This window comes from Ipomoea nil, unplaced genomic scaffold (assembly GCF_001879475.1).
Source record: "Ipomoea nil cultivar Tokyo-kokei standard unplaced genomic scaffold, Asagao_1.1 scaffold3056, whole genome shotgun sequence".
NCBI classification, from domain to species: Eukaryota; Viridiplantae; Streptophyta; class Magnoliopsida; order Solanales; family Convolvulaceae; genus Ipomoea; species Ipomoea nil.
The window spans coordinates 2,628,555-2,646,749 of record NW_017619484.1 but is presented as its reverse complement, the minus strand read 5'-3'; the positions used below and the strand labels follow the sequence as shown (position 1 = coordinate 2,646,749).

Here is an 18,195-nt window from a genome sequence, read left to right as displayed (position 1 = left end):
TGTGGAATGTGTAACCAAGGCATGTGATTAATTACTCCCTTTTTGTGGAATATAATTAGAGACGTTCCACTCCGCTTAAGATTCAATTATTTTATAGCGCTTCAATATTGCTTATTGAGGTAGAAAAATAAATAAAGGTTGATTCGAGAAACAATGTTGTTGAGGTGTTGCGACATTTGTCATTAAGAGTTAAAATTATTTGCATTATTCAAACAAACGCTAAAAATCAAAACCAAAAATTATATTTCAGAGAAACACGAATTGTTAGTGGTTAAGATATTTGAAGTTATGGTATATCTCATATCAATTCAGATATTGAGTGTTAATATTTCATCCAAACCTAAACTTCGAACTAAAATAACTTAAAATATTATTGTTAGTGTTTTATGTTACTTTCAATTTCATGTTTTGCAAAAATATTAATACGCTAATTAATAATAAAATCAACAGAAAGGATAAAACTAATAAAAATAAATTTTGGTATACCTAAAGAAATTAATTCTCAAATTTTAATTAAGAAGTTTGGAAAATGATACTTTGAAAAGTACGGTTTTGGTAATTAAAGCCTTTGTTCCACTTTGAAAAAAATATATGTAGTTTTGAACTAATATAAATAACCACTTTTTAAGAGGTGTGAAATATGTTGCATATGCATCAACTTTATTCTCGTTGTGTGCAACTTAACCCTAATAATAATAATAAAGGTTGTTTGTTGGTGAATTATGAATGTTTATTTGGGTGTGTATATTGAGTATTGCAGAGATTGGTAATGTAATTTAATTAGACATCCTGCAATTAGAGAAAAGTGAAAGAAGCTTTTAAAATTAACTTCAAACAATATAATTGCAGGCATCTCATTTCGCTTTAATCCATATATACTTAGAAACCCTATAAAGGGTATTATTAGCCCCGACTTTAGCTCAGTTGGTAGAGAAACCCTATAAAGGGTATTATTAGCCCCGACTTTAGCTCAGTTGGTAGAGCGGAGGACTGTAGTTGGAGTAATAATCTGAGTTGAAATCCTTAGGTCGCTGGTTTGAAACTAGCAGGTCGGATTTCTATTGTTTATTTAAGCTTTTCTTTGTTCTACTTTGAAGAGTTAAACGCAAAAACTCAACGCCGTTGCCGGGGATCGAACCCGGGTCTCCCGCGTGACAGGCGGGGATACTCACCATTATGAATGTTTATTTGGGTGTGTAGATTGAGCATTATAGAGATTGGCAGTGTAATTTAATTAGACATCCTGCAAGTAGAGAAAAGTGAAAGAAGCTTTTAAAATTAACTTCAAACAATATAATTACATGCATCTCATTTCGCTTTTATCCATATACACTTAGAAACCCTATAAAGGGTATTATTAGCCTCGACTTTAGCTCAGTTGGTAGAGCGGAGGATTGTAGTAGGAGTACTAATCTAAGCTGAAATCCTTAGGTCGCTGGTTCGAATCCGGCAGGTCGGATTTCTTTTGTTTATTAAGCTTTGCTTTATTCTACTTTGAAGAGTTTAGCGCAAAAACTCAACACTATTGCCAGGGATCGAACCCGAGTCTCCCGTGTGACAGGCAGGGATACTCACCACTATATTACAACGCCTTGTGCAACACATGCATCCGAGCAGACCTAATCCAATGTGGCGCGCCATGGTACGATGCGTGTGGCCATATGATTTCATTTTTTTATATTACTTTATGATGTAAACATTAAGACCGATTTATATTCATATTTACATTCAATTGATTAATATAATGGACGGGACACCTTGAACAAACTAAAAGCACATTTAAAAATAGAAGTAAAATATAATTATAATGTATAATAACGGGTTGGGTAGAATTGAGGAGTAAAATTAAATAATGGTTATTTTTATGATTGTTGGTCGAATTTGTATCCAGGGGACTGCAACTACTCTGCCTTCCAGAGGGTTCACTGTCACAGGATCGTAATCCCAGCCTTGGTCCATGCGTGGCCAAGCATTGAAACATTGATATATGGTGAACTGATGAAGGGAGTGTTAATCTAATCCACAGTTGTCCTTGTCCAGGCTTAGTGAAACGACCCAAGTCTTTCGCGCTATGTATTATTGAAAGACCTTGCCTTAAATCTGCATTTTCAAAATTTGACTAATTTAAGTATTCCCCTTAATTAATTTAATTTTCTATGTGTTTTGCATGCAAATTGAATTAAAATACTACTTTAATCAAATGTTAGTTACTCCGACCCTTATTATGATATTGTATGTGTTGTGGAATGTGTAACCAAGGCATGTGATTAATAACTCCCTTTTTGTGGAATATAATTAGAGATGTTCCACTCCGCTTAAGATTCCATTCTTTTATAGCGCTTCAATATTGCCTATTGAGGTAGAAAAACAAATAAAGATTGATTCGAGAAACAATGTTGTTGAGGTGTTGCGACATTTGTCATTAAGAGTTAAAATTATTTGCATTATACAAACTAACGCTAAAAATCAAAACCAAAAATTATATTTCAGAGAAACACGAATTGTTATTGGTTAAGATATTTGAAGTTATGGTATATCTCATATCAATTCAGATATTGAGTGTTAATATTTCATCCAAAACTAACTCGAACTAAAATAACTTAAAATATTATTGTTAGTGTTTTATGTTACTTTCAATTTCATGTTATGCAAAAATATTAATACGCTCATTAATAATAAAATCAACAGAAAGGATAAAATTAATAAAAATAAATTTAGGTATACCTAATGAAAATAATTCCCAAATTTTAATTAAGAAGTTTGGAAAGCGATACTTTGAAACGTACGGTTTTGGTAATTAAAGCCTTTGTTCCACTTTGAAAAAAATATATGTAGTTTTGAACTAATATAAATAAACACTTTTTAAGAGGTGTGAAATATGTTGCATATGCATCAACTTTATTCTCGTTGTGTGCAACTTAACCCTCTTAATAATAATAATGGTTGTTTGTTGGTGAATTATGAATTTTTATTTGGGTGTGTAGATTGAGCATTGCAGAGATTGGTAGTGTAATTAAATTAGACATCCTGCAAGTAGAGAAAAGTGAAAGAAGCTTTTAAAATTAACTTCAAACAATATAATTGCAGGCATCTCATTTCGCTTTAATACATATACACTTAGAAACCCTATAAAGGGTATTATTAGCCCCGACTTTAGCTCAGTTCGTAGAGCGGAGGACTGTAGTTGGAGTAATTATCTGAGTTGAAATCCTTAGGTCGCTGGTTCGAATTTCTTTTGTTTATTTAAGCTTTGCTTTGTTCTACTTTGAAGAGTTAAACGCAAAAACTCAACGCCGTTGCCGGGGATCGAACCCAGGTCTCCCGCGTGACAGGCGGGGATACTCACCACTATACTACAACGACTTGTGCAACACATGCATCCGAGCAGACCCAATCCAATGTGGCGCGCCATGGTACGGTGCGTGTGGCCATATGATTTCATTTTATTATATTACTTTATGATGTAAACATTCAAGACCCATTTATATTCATATTTACATTCAATGGATTAATATAATGGACGGGACACCTTCAACAAACTAAAAGTACATTTATAAATCTAAGTAAAATATAATTATAATGTATAAAATGGGTTGGGTAGAATTGAGGAGTAAAATTAAATAATGGTTATTTTTATGATTGTTGGTCGAATTTGTATCTAGGGGACTGCAACTGCTCCGCCTTCCTGAGGGTTCACTGTCACAGGATCGTAATCCCAGCCTTGGTCCATGCGTGGCCAAGCAATGAAACATTGATATATGGTGAACTGATGAAGGGAGTGTTAATCTAATCCACATTTGTCCTTGTCCAGGCTTAGTGAAACGACCCAAGTCTTTCGCTCTATGTATTATTGAAAGACCTTGCCTTAAATCTGCATTTTCAAAATTTGACTAATTTAAGTATTCCCTTTAATTAATTTAATTTTCTATGTGTTTTGCATGCAAATGAAATTAAAATACTACTTTAATCAAATGTTAGTTACTCCGACCCTTATTATGATATTGTGCGTGTTGTGGAATGTGTAACCAAGGCATGTGATTAATAACTCCCGTTTTGTGGAATATAATTAGAGATGTTCCACTCCGCTTAAGATTCAATTATTTTATAGCGATTCAATATTGCATATTGAGGTAGAAAAATAAATAAAGGTTGATTCGAGAAACAATGTTGTTGAGGTGTTGCGACATTTGTCATTAAGAGTAAAAATTATATGCATTTTTCAAACAAACGCTAAAAATCAAAACCAAAAATTATATTTCAAAGAAACACGAATTGTTAGTGGTTAAGATATTTGAAGTTATGGTATATCTCATATCAATTCAGATATTGAGTGTTAATATTTCATCCAAACCTAACTCGAACTAAAATAACTTAAAATATTATTGTTAGTGTTTTATGTTACTTTCAATTTCATGTTATGCAAAAATATTAATACGCTCATTAATAATAAAATCAACAGAAAGGATAAAATTAATAAAAATAAATTTAGGTATACCTAAAGAAAATAATTCCCAAATTTTAATTAAGAAGTTTGGAAAGCGATACTTTGAAACGTACGGTTTTGGTAATTAAAGCCTTTGTTCCACTTTGAAAAAAATATATGTAGTTTTGAACTAATATAAATAAACACTTTTTAAGAGGTGTGAAATATGTTGCATATGCATCAACTTTATTCTCGTTGTGTGCAACTTAACCCTCTTAATAATAATAATGGTTGTTTGTTGGTGAATTATGAATTTTTATTTGGGTGTGTAGATTGAGCATTGCAGAGATTGGTAGTGTAATTAAATTAGACATCCTGCAAGTAGAGAAAAGTGAAAGAAGCTTTTAAAATTAACTTCAAACAATATAATTGCAGGCATCTCATTTCGCTTTAATCCATATACACTTAGAAACCCTATAAAGGGTATTATTAGCCCCGACTTTAGCTCAGTTCGTAGAGCGGAGGACTGTAGTTGGAGTAATAATCTGAGTTGAAATCCTTAGGTCGCTGGTTCGAATTTCTTTTGTTTATTTAAGCTTTGCTTTGTTCTACTTTGAAGAGTTAAACGCAAAAACTCAACGCCGTTGCCGGGGATCGAACCCAGGTCTCCCGCGTGACAGGCGGGGATACTCACCACTATACTACAACGACTTGTGCAACGCATGCATCCGAGCAGACCCAATCCAATGTGGCGCGCCATGGTACGGTGCGTGTGGCCATATGATTTCATTTTATTATATTACTTTATGATGTAAACATTCAAGACCCATTTATATTCATATTTACATTCAATGGATTAATATAATGGACGGGACACCTTCAACAAACTAAAAGTACATTTATAAATCTAAGTAAAATATAATTATAATGTATAAAATGGGTTGGGTAGAATTGAGGAGTAAAATTAAATAATGGTTATTTTTATGATTGTTGGTCGAATTTGTATCTAGGGGACTGCAACTGCTCCGCCTTCCTGAGGGTTCACTGTCACAGGATCGTAATCCCAGCCTTGGTCCATGCGTGGCCAAGCAATGAAACATTGATATATGGTGAACTGATGAAGGGAGTGTTAATCTAATCCACATTTGTCCTTGTCCAGGCTTAGTGAAACGACCCAAGTCTTTCGCTCTATGTATTATTGAAAGACCTTGCCTTAAATCTGCATTTTCAAAATTTGACTAATTTAAGTATTCCCTTTAATTAATTTAATTTTCTATGTGTTTTGCATGCAAATGAAATTAAAATACTACTTTAATCAAATGTTAGTTACTCCGACCCTTATTATGATATTGTGCGTGTTGTGGAATGTGTAACCAAGGCATGTGATTAATAACTCCCGTTTTGTGGAATATAATTAGAGATGTTCCACTCCGCTTAAGATTCAATTATTTTATAGCGATTCAATATTGCATATTGAGGTAGAAAAATAAATAAAGGTTGATTCGAGAAACAATGTTGTTGAGGTGTTGCGACATTTGTCATTAAGAGTAAAAATTATATGCATTTTTCAAACAAACGCTAAAAATCAAAACCAAAAATTATATTTCAGAGAAACACGAATTGTTAGTGGTTAAGATATTTGAAGTTATGGTATATCTCATATCAATTCAGATATTGAGTGTTAATATTTCATCCAAACCTAACTCGAACTAAAATAACTTAAAATATTATTGTTAGTGTTTTATGTTACTTTCAATTTCATGTTATGCAAAAATATTAATACGCTCATTAATAATAAAATCAACAGAAAGGATAAAATTAATAAAAATAAATTTAGGTATACCTAAAGAAAATAATTCCCAAATTTTAATTAAGAAGTTTGGAAAGCGATACTTTGAAACGTACGGTTTTGGTAATTAAAGCCTTTGTTCCACTTTGAAAAAAATATATGTAGTTTTGAACTAATATAAATAAACACTTTTTAAGAGGTGTGAAATATGTTGCATATGCATCAACTTTATTCTCGTTGTGTGCAACTTAACCCTCTTAATAATAATAATGGTTGTTTGTTGGTGAATTATGAATTTTTATTTGGGTGTGTAGATTGAGCATTGCAGAGATTGGTAGTGTAATTAAATTAGACATCCTGCAAGTAGAGAAAAGTGAAAGAAGCTTTTAAAATTAACTTCAAACAATATAATTGCAGGCATCTCATTTCGCTTTAATCCATATACACTTAGAAACCCTATAAAGGGTATTATTAGCCCCGACTTTAGCTCAGTTCGTAGAGCGGAGGACTGTAGTTGGATTAATAATTTGAGTTGAAATCCTTAGGTCGCTGGTTCGAATCCGGCAGGTCGGATTTCTTTTGTTTATTTAAGCTTTGCTTTGTTCTACTTTGAAGAGTTAAACGCAAAAACTCAACGCCGTTGCCGGGGATCGAACCCGGGTCTCCCGCGTGACAGGCGGGGATACTCACCACTATACTACAACGACTTGTGCAACGCATGCATCCGAGCAGACCCAATCCAATGTGGCGCGCCATGGTACGGTGCGTGTGGCCATATGATTTCATTTTATTATATTACTTTATGATCTAAACATTCAAGACCCATTTATATTCATATTTACATTCAATGGATTAATATAATGGACGGGACACCTTCAACAAACTAAAAGTACATTTATAAATATAAGTAAAATATAATTATAATGTATAAAATGGGTTGGGTAGAATTGAGGAGTAAAATTAAATAATGGTTATTATTATGATTGTTGGTCGAATTTGTATCTAGGGGACTGCAACTGCTCCGCCTTCCTGAGGGTTCACTGTCACAGGATCGTAATCCCAGCCTTGGTCCATGCGTGGCCAAGCAATGAAACATTGATATATGGTGAACTGATGAAGGGAGTGTTAATCTAATCCACATTTGTCCTTGTCCAGGCTTAGTGAAACGACCCAAGTCTTTCGCTCTATGTATTATTGAAAGACCTTGCCTTAAATCTGCATTTTCAAAATTTGACTAATTTAAGTATTCCCTTTAATTAATTTAATTTTCTATGTGTTTTGCATGCAAATGAAATTAAAATACTACTTTAATCAAATGTTAGTTACTCCGACCCTTATTATGATATTGTGCGTGGTGTGGAATGTGTAACCAAGGCATGTAATTAATAACTCCCGTTTTGTGGAATATAATTAGAGATGTTCCACTCCGCTTAAGATTCAATTATTTTATAGCGATTTAATATTGCCTATTGAGGTAGAAAAATAAATAAAGGTTGATTCGAGAAACAATGTTGTTGAGGTTTTGCGACATTTGTCATTAAGAGTAAAAATTATATGCATTTTTCAAACAAACGCTAAAAATCAAAACCAAAAATTATATTTCAGAGAAACACGAATTGTTAGTGGTTAAGATATTTGAAGTTATGGTATATCTCATATCAATTCAGATATTGAGTGTTAATATTTCATCCAAACCTAACTCGAACTAAAATAACTTAAAATATTATTGTTAGTGTTTTATGTTACTTCCAATTTCATGTTATGCAAAAATATTAATACGCTAATTAATAATAAAATCAATAGAAAGGATAAAACTAATAAAAATAAATTTTGGTATACCTAAAGAAATTAATTCTCAAATTTTAATTAAGAAGTTTGGAAAACGATACTCTGAAACGTACGGTTTTGGTAATTAAAGCCTTTGTTCCACTTTGAAAAAAATATATGAAGTTTTGAACTAATATAAATAACCACTTTTTAAGAGGTGTGAAATATGTTGCATATGCATCAACTTTATTCTCGTTGTGTGCAACTTAACCCTAATAATAATAATAAAGGTTTTTTGTTGGTGAATTATGAATGTTTATATCGGTGTGTATATTGAGCATTGCAGAGATTGGTAGTGTAATTAAATTAGACATCCTGCAAGTAGAGAAAAGTGAAAGAAGCTTTTAAAATTAACGTCCAACAATATAATTGCAGGCATCTCATTTCGCTTTAATCCATATACACTTAGAAATCCTATAAAGGGTATTATTAGCCCCGACTTTAGCTCAGTTGGTAGAGCGGAGGACTGTAGTTGGAGTAATAATTTGAGTTGAAATCCTTAGGTCGTTAGTTCGAATCTGGCAGGTCGGATTTCTTTTGTTTATTTAAGCTTTTCTTTGTTCTACTTTGAAGAGTTAAACGCAAAAACTCAACGTCATTGCCGGGGATCGAACCTGGGTCTCCCGCGTGACAGGTGGGGATACTCACCATTATGAATGTTTATTTGGGTGTGTATATTGAGTATTATAGAGATTGGTAGTGTAATTTAATTAGACATCCTGCAAGTAGAGAAAAGTTAAAGAAGCTTTTAAAATTAACTTCAAACAATATAATTACATGCATCTTATTTCGCTTTAATCCATATACACTTAGAAACCCTATAAAGGGTATTATTTGCCCCGACTTTAGCTCAGTTGGTAGAGCGGAGGATTGTAGTAGGAGTACTAATCAAAGCTGAAATCCTTAGGTCGCTGGTTCGAATCAGGCAGGTCGGATTTCTTTTGTTTATTTAAGCTTTGCTTTGTTCTACTTTGAAGAGTTAAACGCAAAAACTCAACGCCATTACCGGGGATCGAACCCGGGTCTCCCACGTGACAGGCGGGGATACTCACCACTATACTACAACGACTTGTGCAATGCATGAATCCGAGCAGACCCAATCCAATGTGGCGCGCCATGGTACGGTGCGTGTGGCCATAAGATTTCATTTTATTATATTACTTTATGATGTAAACATTCAAGACCCATTTATATTCATATTTACATTCAATGGATTAATATAATGGACGGGACACCTTCAACAAACTAAAAGCACATTTATAAATCCATGTAAAATATAAGTATAATGTATGATAACGGGTTGGGTAGAATTGAGGAGTAAAATTAAATAATGGTAATTTTTATGATTGTTGGTCGAATTTGTATCCAGGGGACTGCAACTGCTCTGCCTTCTTGAGGGTTCACTGTCACAGGATCGTAATCCCAGCCTTGGTCCATGCGTGGCCAAGGAATGAAACATTGATATATGGTGATGAACTGATGAAGGGAGTGTTAATCTAATCCACAGTTGTCCTTGTCCAGGATTAGTGAAACGACCCAAGTCTTTCGCTCTTTGTATTACTGAAAGACCTTGCCTTAAATCTGCATTTTCAAAATTTGACTAATTTATGTATTCCCTTTAATTAATTTAATTTGCTATGTGTTTTGCATGCAAATTGAATTAAAATACTACTTTAATCAAATGTTAGTTACTCCGACCCTTATTATGATATTGTGCGTGTTGTGGAATGTGTAACCAAGGCATATGATTAATAACTCCCATTTTGTGGAATATAATTAGAGATGTTCCACTCCGCTTAAGATTCAATTCTTTTATAGCGCTTCGATATTGCCTATTGAGGTAGAAAAATAAATAAAGGTTGATTCGAGAAACAACGTTGTTGAGGTGTTGCGACATTTGTCATTAAGAGTTAAAATTATTTGCATTATTCAAACTAACGCTAAAAATCAAAACCGAAAATTATATTTCAGAGAAACACGGATTATTATTGGTTAAGATATTTGAAGTTATGGTATATCTCATATCAATTCAGATATTGAGTGTTAATATTTCATCCAAACCTAACTCGAACTAAAATAACTTAAAATATTATTGTTAGTGTTTTATGTTACTTTCAATTTCATGTTATGCAAAAATATTAATACGCTAATTAATAATAAAATCAACAGAAAGGATAAAATTAATAAAAATAAATTTAGGTATACCTAAAGAAAATAATTCTCAAATTTTAATTAAGAAGTTTGGGAAAAGATACTTTGAAACGTACGGTTTTGATAATTAAAGCCTTTGTTCCACTTTGAAAAAAATATATGTAGTTTTGAACTAATATAAATAACCACTTTTTAAGAGGTGTGAAATATGTTGCATATGCATCAACTTTATTCTCGTTGTGTGCAACTTAACCCTTATAATAATAATAAAGGTTGTTTGTTGGTGAATTATGAATGTTTATTTGGGTGTGTAGATTGAGCATTGCAGAGATTGGTAGTGTAATTAAATTAGACATCCTGCAAGTAGAGAAAAGTGAAAGAAGCTTTTAAAATTAACTTCAAACAATATAATTGCAGGCATCTCATTTCGCTTTAATCCATATACACTTAGAAACCCTATAAAGGGTATTATTAGCCCCGAATTTAGCTCAGTAGGTAGAGCTGAGAACTGTAGTTGGAGTAATAATCTGAGTTGAAATCCTTAGGTCGCTGGTTCAAATTCGGCAGGTCGGATTTCTTTTGTTTATTTAAGCTTTGCATTGTTCTACTTTGAAGAGTTAAACGCTAAAACTCAACCCCGTTGCCGGGGATCGAACCCGGGTCTCCCACGTGACAAGCAGGGATACTCACCACTATACCACAACGACTTGTGCAACGCATGCATCCGAGCAGACCCAATCCAATGTGGCGCGCCATGGTACGGTGCGTGTGGCCATATGATTTCATTTTATTATATTATTACTTTATGATGTAAACATTCAAGACCCATTTATATTCATATTTACATTCAATGGATTAATATAATGGACGGGACAGCTTCAACAAACTAAAAGTACATTTATAAATCCAAGTAAAATATAATTATAATGTATAATAACGGGTTGGGTAGAATTGAGGAGTAAAATTAAATAATGGTTATTTTTATGATTGTTGGTCGAATTTGTATCCAGGGACTGCAACTGCTCTGCCTTCCTGAGGGTTCACTGTCACAGGATCGTAATCCCAGCCTTGGTCCATGCGTGGCCAAGCAATGAAACATTGATATATGGTGAACTGATGAAGGGAGTGTTAATCAAATCCACAGTTGTCCTTGTCCAGGCTTAGTGAAACGACCCAAGTCTTTTGCTCTATGTTTTTTTTTTTTTTTTTGAAAGTCAACCAGGTGGTTGGATTTATAGAAGTGGTAAAATAGAGTCTGGAGGGACATTGTCCCAGTACATGGCAGTAGCGAAAGTAAAAGCCGTAGAAGCTAAAGTATGAGCTAATAAGTTCTGTAATCTAGGAATGTAAATAACTGAGCTGTAAGCAAACATAGATAAATAGGTTCTGCAACTGTCGATAGCATAACCCAGGTATGACCGTGATGTGGTTGATGGTCCAGATAGATAGGACTGTAATAATTGGCAATCCGTGTGTACTTGTATAGATTGCTCATTCCATCTCTTAAGTCATGATAATACTTCTTTGCATGCAAAAGCCTCGGCCATTAACGGGGAGTGGCATCCTATTAACGGGGCACTGAAAGCCGATAAATAGTGGCCATTTGCGTTGAGGAGGACCGCCCCAACAGCAGCTGTATTTGTTCCACGGTGGTAGCTCGCGTCCATGTAACATTTCACCGGCGTTGTTACTGCACCATCTTGGGGTTCGGCCGAGACAGTGTGCGGTGGAGGCAGCGCATTGGAGGCAGTAGGCAGCGCATTGGAGGCAGTTCCGTCAGCCAGTAACGATACGTCGGCAGTATGATGAATAGGAGCAGCTCCGGGGTGTTGAGCAGGTTGTTGTGGCGCACGGTGGTGGACAGCTTTCCATGCCCTCATTGTAGCTGTTGCAATTGTTAATAATTTCGTTGGTCTTGGTAGGCAGGCATCCCACACCGCTCCGTTTCGGGCCCTCCATAAGTGGTATAAAATTGCAGCTGCATAAATAATTCCATCAAAGTCTAGAACATTCAAGATTGCACTAAACCATTCATGGAAAACATTTGTGATAATATTGGGGATTGGAAGGTTGGATTGAGTCCATATGGAGTGTGCATAGTCACACAAAACTAATGCATGCATGGTATCTTCATTCATCCTCCCACACATGGCACACATCGGGTTAACCTCCACTCTCTTTATAAGCAAGTTGTTGGTAGTAGGAAGGATATCACAAATAGCTCTCCATAAGAATGTCTTCCACTTGGGTGGAATGTTTAACTTCCATAGGGCTAGCCATTCATCAAATATCCCATTAGAATTATTCACATAGTTACCAACTATACGCCTGTAACCACTCTTGACCGAGTAACATCCATTAGGATCATCATACCAATACCATATATCCTCATATTCAGGTGCAACTGGTATCCTTTGGATTCTAGGTATATCACTTGGTTGGAAAATATCGGCTAATATATGCGGGTCCCAGGTCTCCGTGTCCTGATCAATTAATCCTACCACTTTGGCCCCAGACAGGTGTTGTGGCATTTCTGTGTGAATCATAGGATCAAGTTCATCCTGCAGCCAGGGATGTTCCCATATCAAGGTAGATTTACCGTTCCCAACTCGCCTTCTTATACCTCCACATATTAGATCCTTAGCCGCCATAATACTGCGCCAGCAAAAACTTGGATTATTTCCTATAGTCGCCTCCAGGAAAGTATCCTTTGGGTAATATCTGGCTTTATAAATCTTGGCTACCAGTGAGTCTGTGTTAGTAAGAAGTCTCCAGGCCTGCTTACCTAACATTGCCAAATTAAATGCCCTTAAATCTTTAAACCCCAGACCACCATGTTTCTTTGGGACACATAATTTATCCCAGGCCTTCCAGTGGATGCCACGATCGGTTCCTGACCCCCACCAGTACCGATTCATAATTCGCTCAATAGCTGTACAAATAGATACGGGTAATAGGAAGACACTCATTGAAAAAGTTGGCATTGCCTGGGCCACACTTTTTAACAAGATCTCCTTACCAGCCTGCGTTAACAATCTCTTATTCCAAGACCCAATCCTTTGCTTGATTTTATCCTCTATATATGCAAATGCAGCCTTCTTGTTCCTGCCCACAAAGGAGGGTAGTCCTAGGTATTTCCCAAAGTTTGGAGCTTGAGTAACACCTAGTATTTGTGCTACCACATCCCTATCATTCTGTCCTGTATTTTCTATTGTAACATATACTGGATTTATGATAATTTACCTTCTGGCCAGATAAACTCTCATATAATAACAAACAATTTTTTATCTCAGATGCTTCCTGTATATTTGCTCTAAAAAATAGTAGGCTATCATCTGCAAAAAATAAGTGAGAGATCGGAGGTGCCCCTCTAGCAACCCTGCAACCATGTTTTAATCCTCTATCCTGCGCTCGTTGCAATAAAACTGACAGCCCTTCTGCACATATAATAAACAAGTAAGGGAATAACGGATCCCCCTGGCGGAGACCACGCGTGGGCGTAATGGAGGAGCTACGGGAGCCATTTATCATAAAGTTATATGACACAGTAGTGACACATAACATAATCAACTCAATCCACCTACTATCAAAACCCAGGGCTAACAACATCCCACGGAGGAAGGGCCATTCCATATGGTCAGAGGCTTTGGCCATATCAAGTTTGAGTGCACCCCATCCTACAGCCCCACACTGCTTTCTATTCAAGAAATGCCCCCACCTCAGCAGCTACAAGAATATTATCAGTAATTAGCCTGTCCGGAATAAAAGCACTCTGTGAGCCCGATATTATACTCTCCATCAAAGGCTTCATTCTCTGTGTAATCATCTTCGCCATTATCCTGTAGATCACATTACTCAAAGCTATTGGGCGAAAATCTGCTACCACTTCAGGGGTTTTCTTTTTCGGGATGAGCACCACATCCGTATTGTTCAGGTTAGAGGGGAAGATTCGATTATTAAGGCAGTTCAGAATAAACGCCGAAATATCACTACCAACTATATCCCAAAAATGCTGGTAAAAACCTGGGTTCATACCATCTGGACCAGGTGCTTTGTCTGGGGCCATCGCAAACAGAGCTTCCTTAACATCAATTAACTCAAAGGGTCGTAACAACGATTCATTCTGAGTCTGGGTTACACGGGGGGTTATCTCAGAGAATAAAATGTCACCCTCCACAGGTCCACAAGAGGAGAATATATGGGTAAAATAATCCAAGATAATTGTATTCATAGCATTTCCTTCCAACCAATCCCCATTATCATTCATAAGTTTATAAATAGTATTTTTCTTCTTACGATGAGAGGCGTACCTGTGGTAGAATTTTGTATTCGCATCAGCATTCTTAAGCCAGTGTTGCTTGGCTCTTTGCCTCCAGTAAACATCCTCCTGGGTCTCCATATTACTCAGAATTCCTTCCAGTCGTTGGAATTCAGCTAGAGATGTTGGATCAGTGCGACCCCTAAGATGTAGTTGCTGTTTCCGCAGGAGCATGATCTTCTCCCCAAACTTATGATACCGGTCACCACCCCACTTGGTTAACCAGTTCCCACAATGTGCTATACAGTCCTGGACCCCATCATGCCTCCCTTCCTCCCATGACTTTTCCACCACATTCCTGCACCCATCATCATATACCCAGGCCATTTCAAACCGAAAACCCCTCCCTCTTCGCCCCCCACTCCGGAACGTTTCATGGATACTCAGAAACAGTGCAGAGTGATCCGATCTCCTCATCAGACTATTAATGACCCTGGCCCCCGGTACAATCTCACGCCAATCATTAGAAGCCAGTACCTTATCCAATTATTCTTCAATACATGCAGGCGTACCCTTCCCCTTTTCCCAAGTAAATCGGTATCTCTCCATAGGCAATTAAGTCAAGCCACAGTGATTAATAGTGTCCCCAAACCCGCGTAGGAGATTATTAGGATGTGGATTGCCCCCTCTCTTCTCATATTGAAACAAGAGCTCGTTAAAATCCCCAATCATAGCCCAAGGTAGGGTGGAACGCGGCGCGAAGGATTTTATCAAGTCCCATGCTTCCGTACGCCTATGACGCTGGGGATAGCCATAATAACACATCATCCTCCACCTCGGAAAACTGGGCATATTCACCTCAATATCAATATGATTTTTTGAGTAACTCAAAAGACTCGCCGTATCATTCTTACGCCATAGTAGTGCTAAGCCGCCACCACCCTGCGGACTCGGATCAACATAAAAAAAGGCCATCAAAACCAAGGGTGACACGAATCCTTTCAGCATGTATTCGTTCCACCATGGTTTCCATAAGATAAATAAAATCAGGCTTCTTGCGGGACGCTGGGTCCGTTAACTCTCGAACTGTTCGTGGATTGCCCAAGCCACAACAGTTCCAGCTGATGGTACTCATAATGACGGGCGGGACTGGGAACCAGTACCCGCCACAGACAAGTTTTTTTGGATCTCTGTCATAACAACATCCCCTCCATTCTTCACACTGCCCTCATCATTCACATTAAATCGGCCCTTCTCCTCTTTGTTGCAGCTGTGACTACACCATCCTCCCCACCATCCCGTGCAGCCTCAGATGCACTACCATCTTGTCCATCAACCCGAGCACTCGGCATAGCGCCCAAAGGGGACCCCGCCATGGGGTTGCCGTTCATGTTTAGCAGCCATGATGCACCCACCTTACGCGGACCCTTCTTAAAACCCGCACGTAGGCCCTCACCATACGGATACTGGTCAATTGGTATTCTTGCATCTCTCGCTTTCAGACAATACTTGTGTAGATGCCCCATCATACCACAGAAGTAACAAAAGTTGTGCAGCCTTTCATATTTGAAGTTAACCCAACACGTCGACTTATCCCTCTTCATAAGTTTCATGCAACGTTTCAGTGGTTTCAAGACTGAGATTGAAACCCTAATCCGGTAGAATGTCTTCCATGGTGCATTCGCAAACCTATCATCAATTTTAACAAAAGTTCCGAGAAAATTCCCAACTTGCTCCAGAATAAGATCTGAGGTATAGCCCAGCGGTAAGTCATGCACCTGTATCCACATATCAACCGTGTTCAGCGGTACCGTGACCGGAATAACCCCATCCTGGACCTGTTTGCAAACAAACGTGTGATTCTCAAAGGACCATGGCCCTCCCTCAAGAACCAATTGAATATCTGTTTCAAGGAAAAACACAAACAGGAAAAGCCCCGGTTGCAATTCTGAGACCTGTACCCCCTTTACCGGCTGCCATACCGAAGCCATGACCTGGCTCATGAACTCCGCCTTCACAAGCTTAGTAGTCAAGAATCTTCCAACCAGCCGCCATGTTTGAACTGCCACAGCAGGCTGTTCGTCACCCCCCACGCCCGGCGGTATGAAAACATCGTCCTCCTCGTCATCAAGAGCGACGTCAGCCCAGCGCCTGCCCAAAATATTAACCACCTCCGTGACCAACTCTTGCTCCATGTTTACGGACAGTGAACGCCGGTGCAGACCCGTAGAAAGAAGCCAGAAGTCGCCGGAAATCTCGATCAGAGAAGGGAAGAGAGAAACCCTAGCGTAACCCTAGAGAGAGTTTTCCTTTCGCTCTATGTATTATTGAAAGACCTTGCCTTAAATCTGCATTTTCAAAATTTGACTAATTTAAGTATTCCCTTAAATTAATATAACTTGCTATGTGTTTTGCATGCAAATTGAATTAAAATACTACTTTAATCAAATGTTAGTTACTCCGACCCTTATTATGATATTGTGCGTGTTGTGGAACGTGTAACCAAGGCATGTGATTAATAACTCCCTTTTTGTGGAATATAATTAGAGATGTTCCACTCCGCTTAAGATTCAATTCTTTTATAGAGCTTCAATATTGCCTATTGAGGTAGAAAAATAAATAAAGGTTGATTCAAGAAACAATGTTGTTGAGGTGTTGCAACATTTGTCATTAAGAGTTAAAATTATTTGCATTATTCAAACTAACGCTAAAAATCAAAACCAAAAATTATATTTCAGAGAAACACGAATTGTTATTCGTTAAGATATTTGAAGTTATGGTATATCTCATATCAATTCAGATATTGAGTGTTAATATTTCATCCAAACCTAACTCGAACTAAAATAACTTAAAATATTATTGCTAGTGTTTTATGTTACTTTCAATTTCATGTTATGCAAAAATATTAATACGCTAATTAATAATAAAATCAACAGAAAGGATAAAATTAATAAAAATAAATTTAGGTATACCTAAAGAAAATAATTCTCAAATTTTAATTAAGAAGTTTGGAAAATGATACTTTGAAACGTACGGTTTTGGTAATTAAAGCCTTTGTTCCACTTTTGAAAAAAATATATGTAGTTTTGAACTAATATAAATAACCACTTTTTAAGACTTGTAAAATATGTTGCATATGCATCAACTTTATTCTCGTTGTGTGCAACTTAACCCTAATAATAATAATAATGGTTGTTTGTTGGTGAATTATGAATGTTTATTTGGGTGTGTAGATTGAGCATTGCAGAGATTGGTAGTGTAATTTAATTAGACATCCTGCAAGTAGAGAAAAGTGAAAGAAGCTTTTAAAATTAAAGAATTAACTTCAAACAATATAATTGCAGGCATCTCATTTCGCTTTAATCCATATACACTTAGAAACCCTATAAAGGGTATTATTAGCCCCGATTTTAGCTCAGTTGGTATCTTTTGTTTATTTAAGCTTTGCTTTGTTCTACTTTGAAGAGTTAAACGCAAAAACTCAACGCCGTTGCCGGGGATCAAACCTGGGTCTCCCGCATGACAAGCGGGGATACTCACCACTATACCACAATGACTTGTGCGAAGCATGCATCCGAGCAGACCCAATCCAATGTGGCGCGCCATGGTACGGTGCGTGTGGCCATATGATTTCATTTTATTATATTACTTTATGATGTAAACATTCAAGACCCATTTATATTCATATTTACATTCAATGGATTAATATAATGGATGGGACACCTTCAACAAACTAAAAGTACATTT

At 36.6% G+C, this 18,195-nt stretch overlaps 1 protein-coding gene and 8 non-coding genes across 9 annotated transcripts; 4 read left to right on the top strand and 5 right to left on the bottom strand.

The window, feature by feature from the left end:
* Positions 1–1,363: 1,363 nt before the first annotated feature.
* Positions 1,364–1,459, top strand: TRNAY-GUA. The gene is made up of 2 exons: positions 1,364–1,400; positions 1,424–1,459. It is a non-coding gene; the product is annotated as a tRNA-Tyr (tRNA).
* A 1,832-nt stretch (positions 1,460–3,291) lies between these two features.
* On the bottom strand, positions 3,292–3,363 carry TRNAD-GUC. Its single transcript has one exon. It is a non-coding gene; the product is annotated as a tRNA-Asp (tRNA).
* Positions 3,364–5,062: 1,699 nt separating this feature from the next.
* TRNAD-GUC lies at positions 5,063–5,134 on the bottom strand. The gene has a single exon. It is a non-coding gene; the product is annotated as a tRNA-Asp (tRNA).
* A 1,555-nt stretch (positions 5,135–6,689) lies between these two features.
* Positions 6,690–6,785, top strand: TRNAY-GUA. The gene is made up of 2 exons: positions 6,690–6,726; positions 6,750–6,785. It is a non-coding gene; the product is annotated as a tRNA-Tyr (tRNA).
* Positions 6,786–6,847: 62 nt separating this feature from the next.
* Positions 6,848–6,919, bottom strand: TRNAD-GUC. The gene has a single exon. It is a non-coding gene; the product is annotated as a tRNA-Asp (tRNA).
* A 1,555-nt stretch (positions 6,920–8,474) lies between these two features.
* Positions 8,475–8,570, top strand: TRNAY-GUA. The gene is made up of 2 exons: positions 8,475–8,511; positions 8,535–8,570. It is a non-coding gene; the product is annotated as a tRNA-Tyr (tRNA).
* Positions 8,571–8,878: 308 nt separating this feature from the next.
* TRNAY-GUA lies at positions 8,879–8,974 on the top strand. The gene is made up of 2 exons: positions 8,879–8,915; positions 8,939–8,974. It is a non-coding gene; the product is annotated as a tRNA-Tyr (tRNA).
* Positions 8,975–9,036: 62 nt separating this feature from the next.
* Positions 9,037–9,108, bottom strand: TRNAD-GUC. Its single transcript has one exon. It is a non-coding gene; the product is annotated as a tRNA-Asp (tRNA).
* Positions 9,109–11,698: 2,590 nt separating this feature from the next.
* Positions 11,699–13,844, bottom strand: LOC109164072. Its single transcript, XM_019312828.1, has 3 exons — positions 13,434–13,844; positions 12,348–13,384; positions 11,699–12,212 (listed from the first exon to the last, which is right to left on the bottom strand). The coding sequence occupies exons 1-3, from the start codon at positions 13,842–13,844 to the stop codon at positions 11,699–11,701; spliced, it is 1,962 nt and encodes a 653-aa protein (XP_019168373.1).
* Between the last annotated feature and the right edge of the window lie 4,351 nt (positions 13,845–18,195).

Excerpts from the sequence above, each read along its gene's own strand:
- LOC109164072 (XM_019312828.1), bottom strand. The coding sequence starts at position 13,844 with ATGGCCAAAGCCTCTGACCATATGGAATGGCCCTTCCTCCGTGGGATG. Across the intron at positions 13,385-13,433 it reads AGAGTTTATCTGGCCAGAAG|AATGATAGGGATGTGGTAGC; the intron begins GTAAATTATCAT and ends AATACAGGACAG. Across the intron at positions 12,213-12,347 it reads AGAGTGGAGGTTAACCCGAT|TGCAATCTTGAATGTTCTAG; the intron begins GTGTGCCATGTG and ends TGAATGGTTTAG.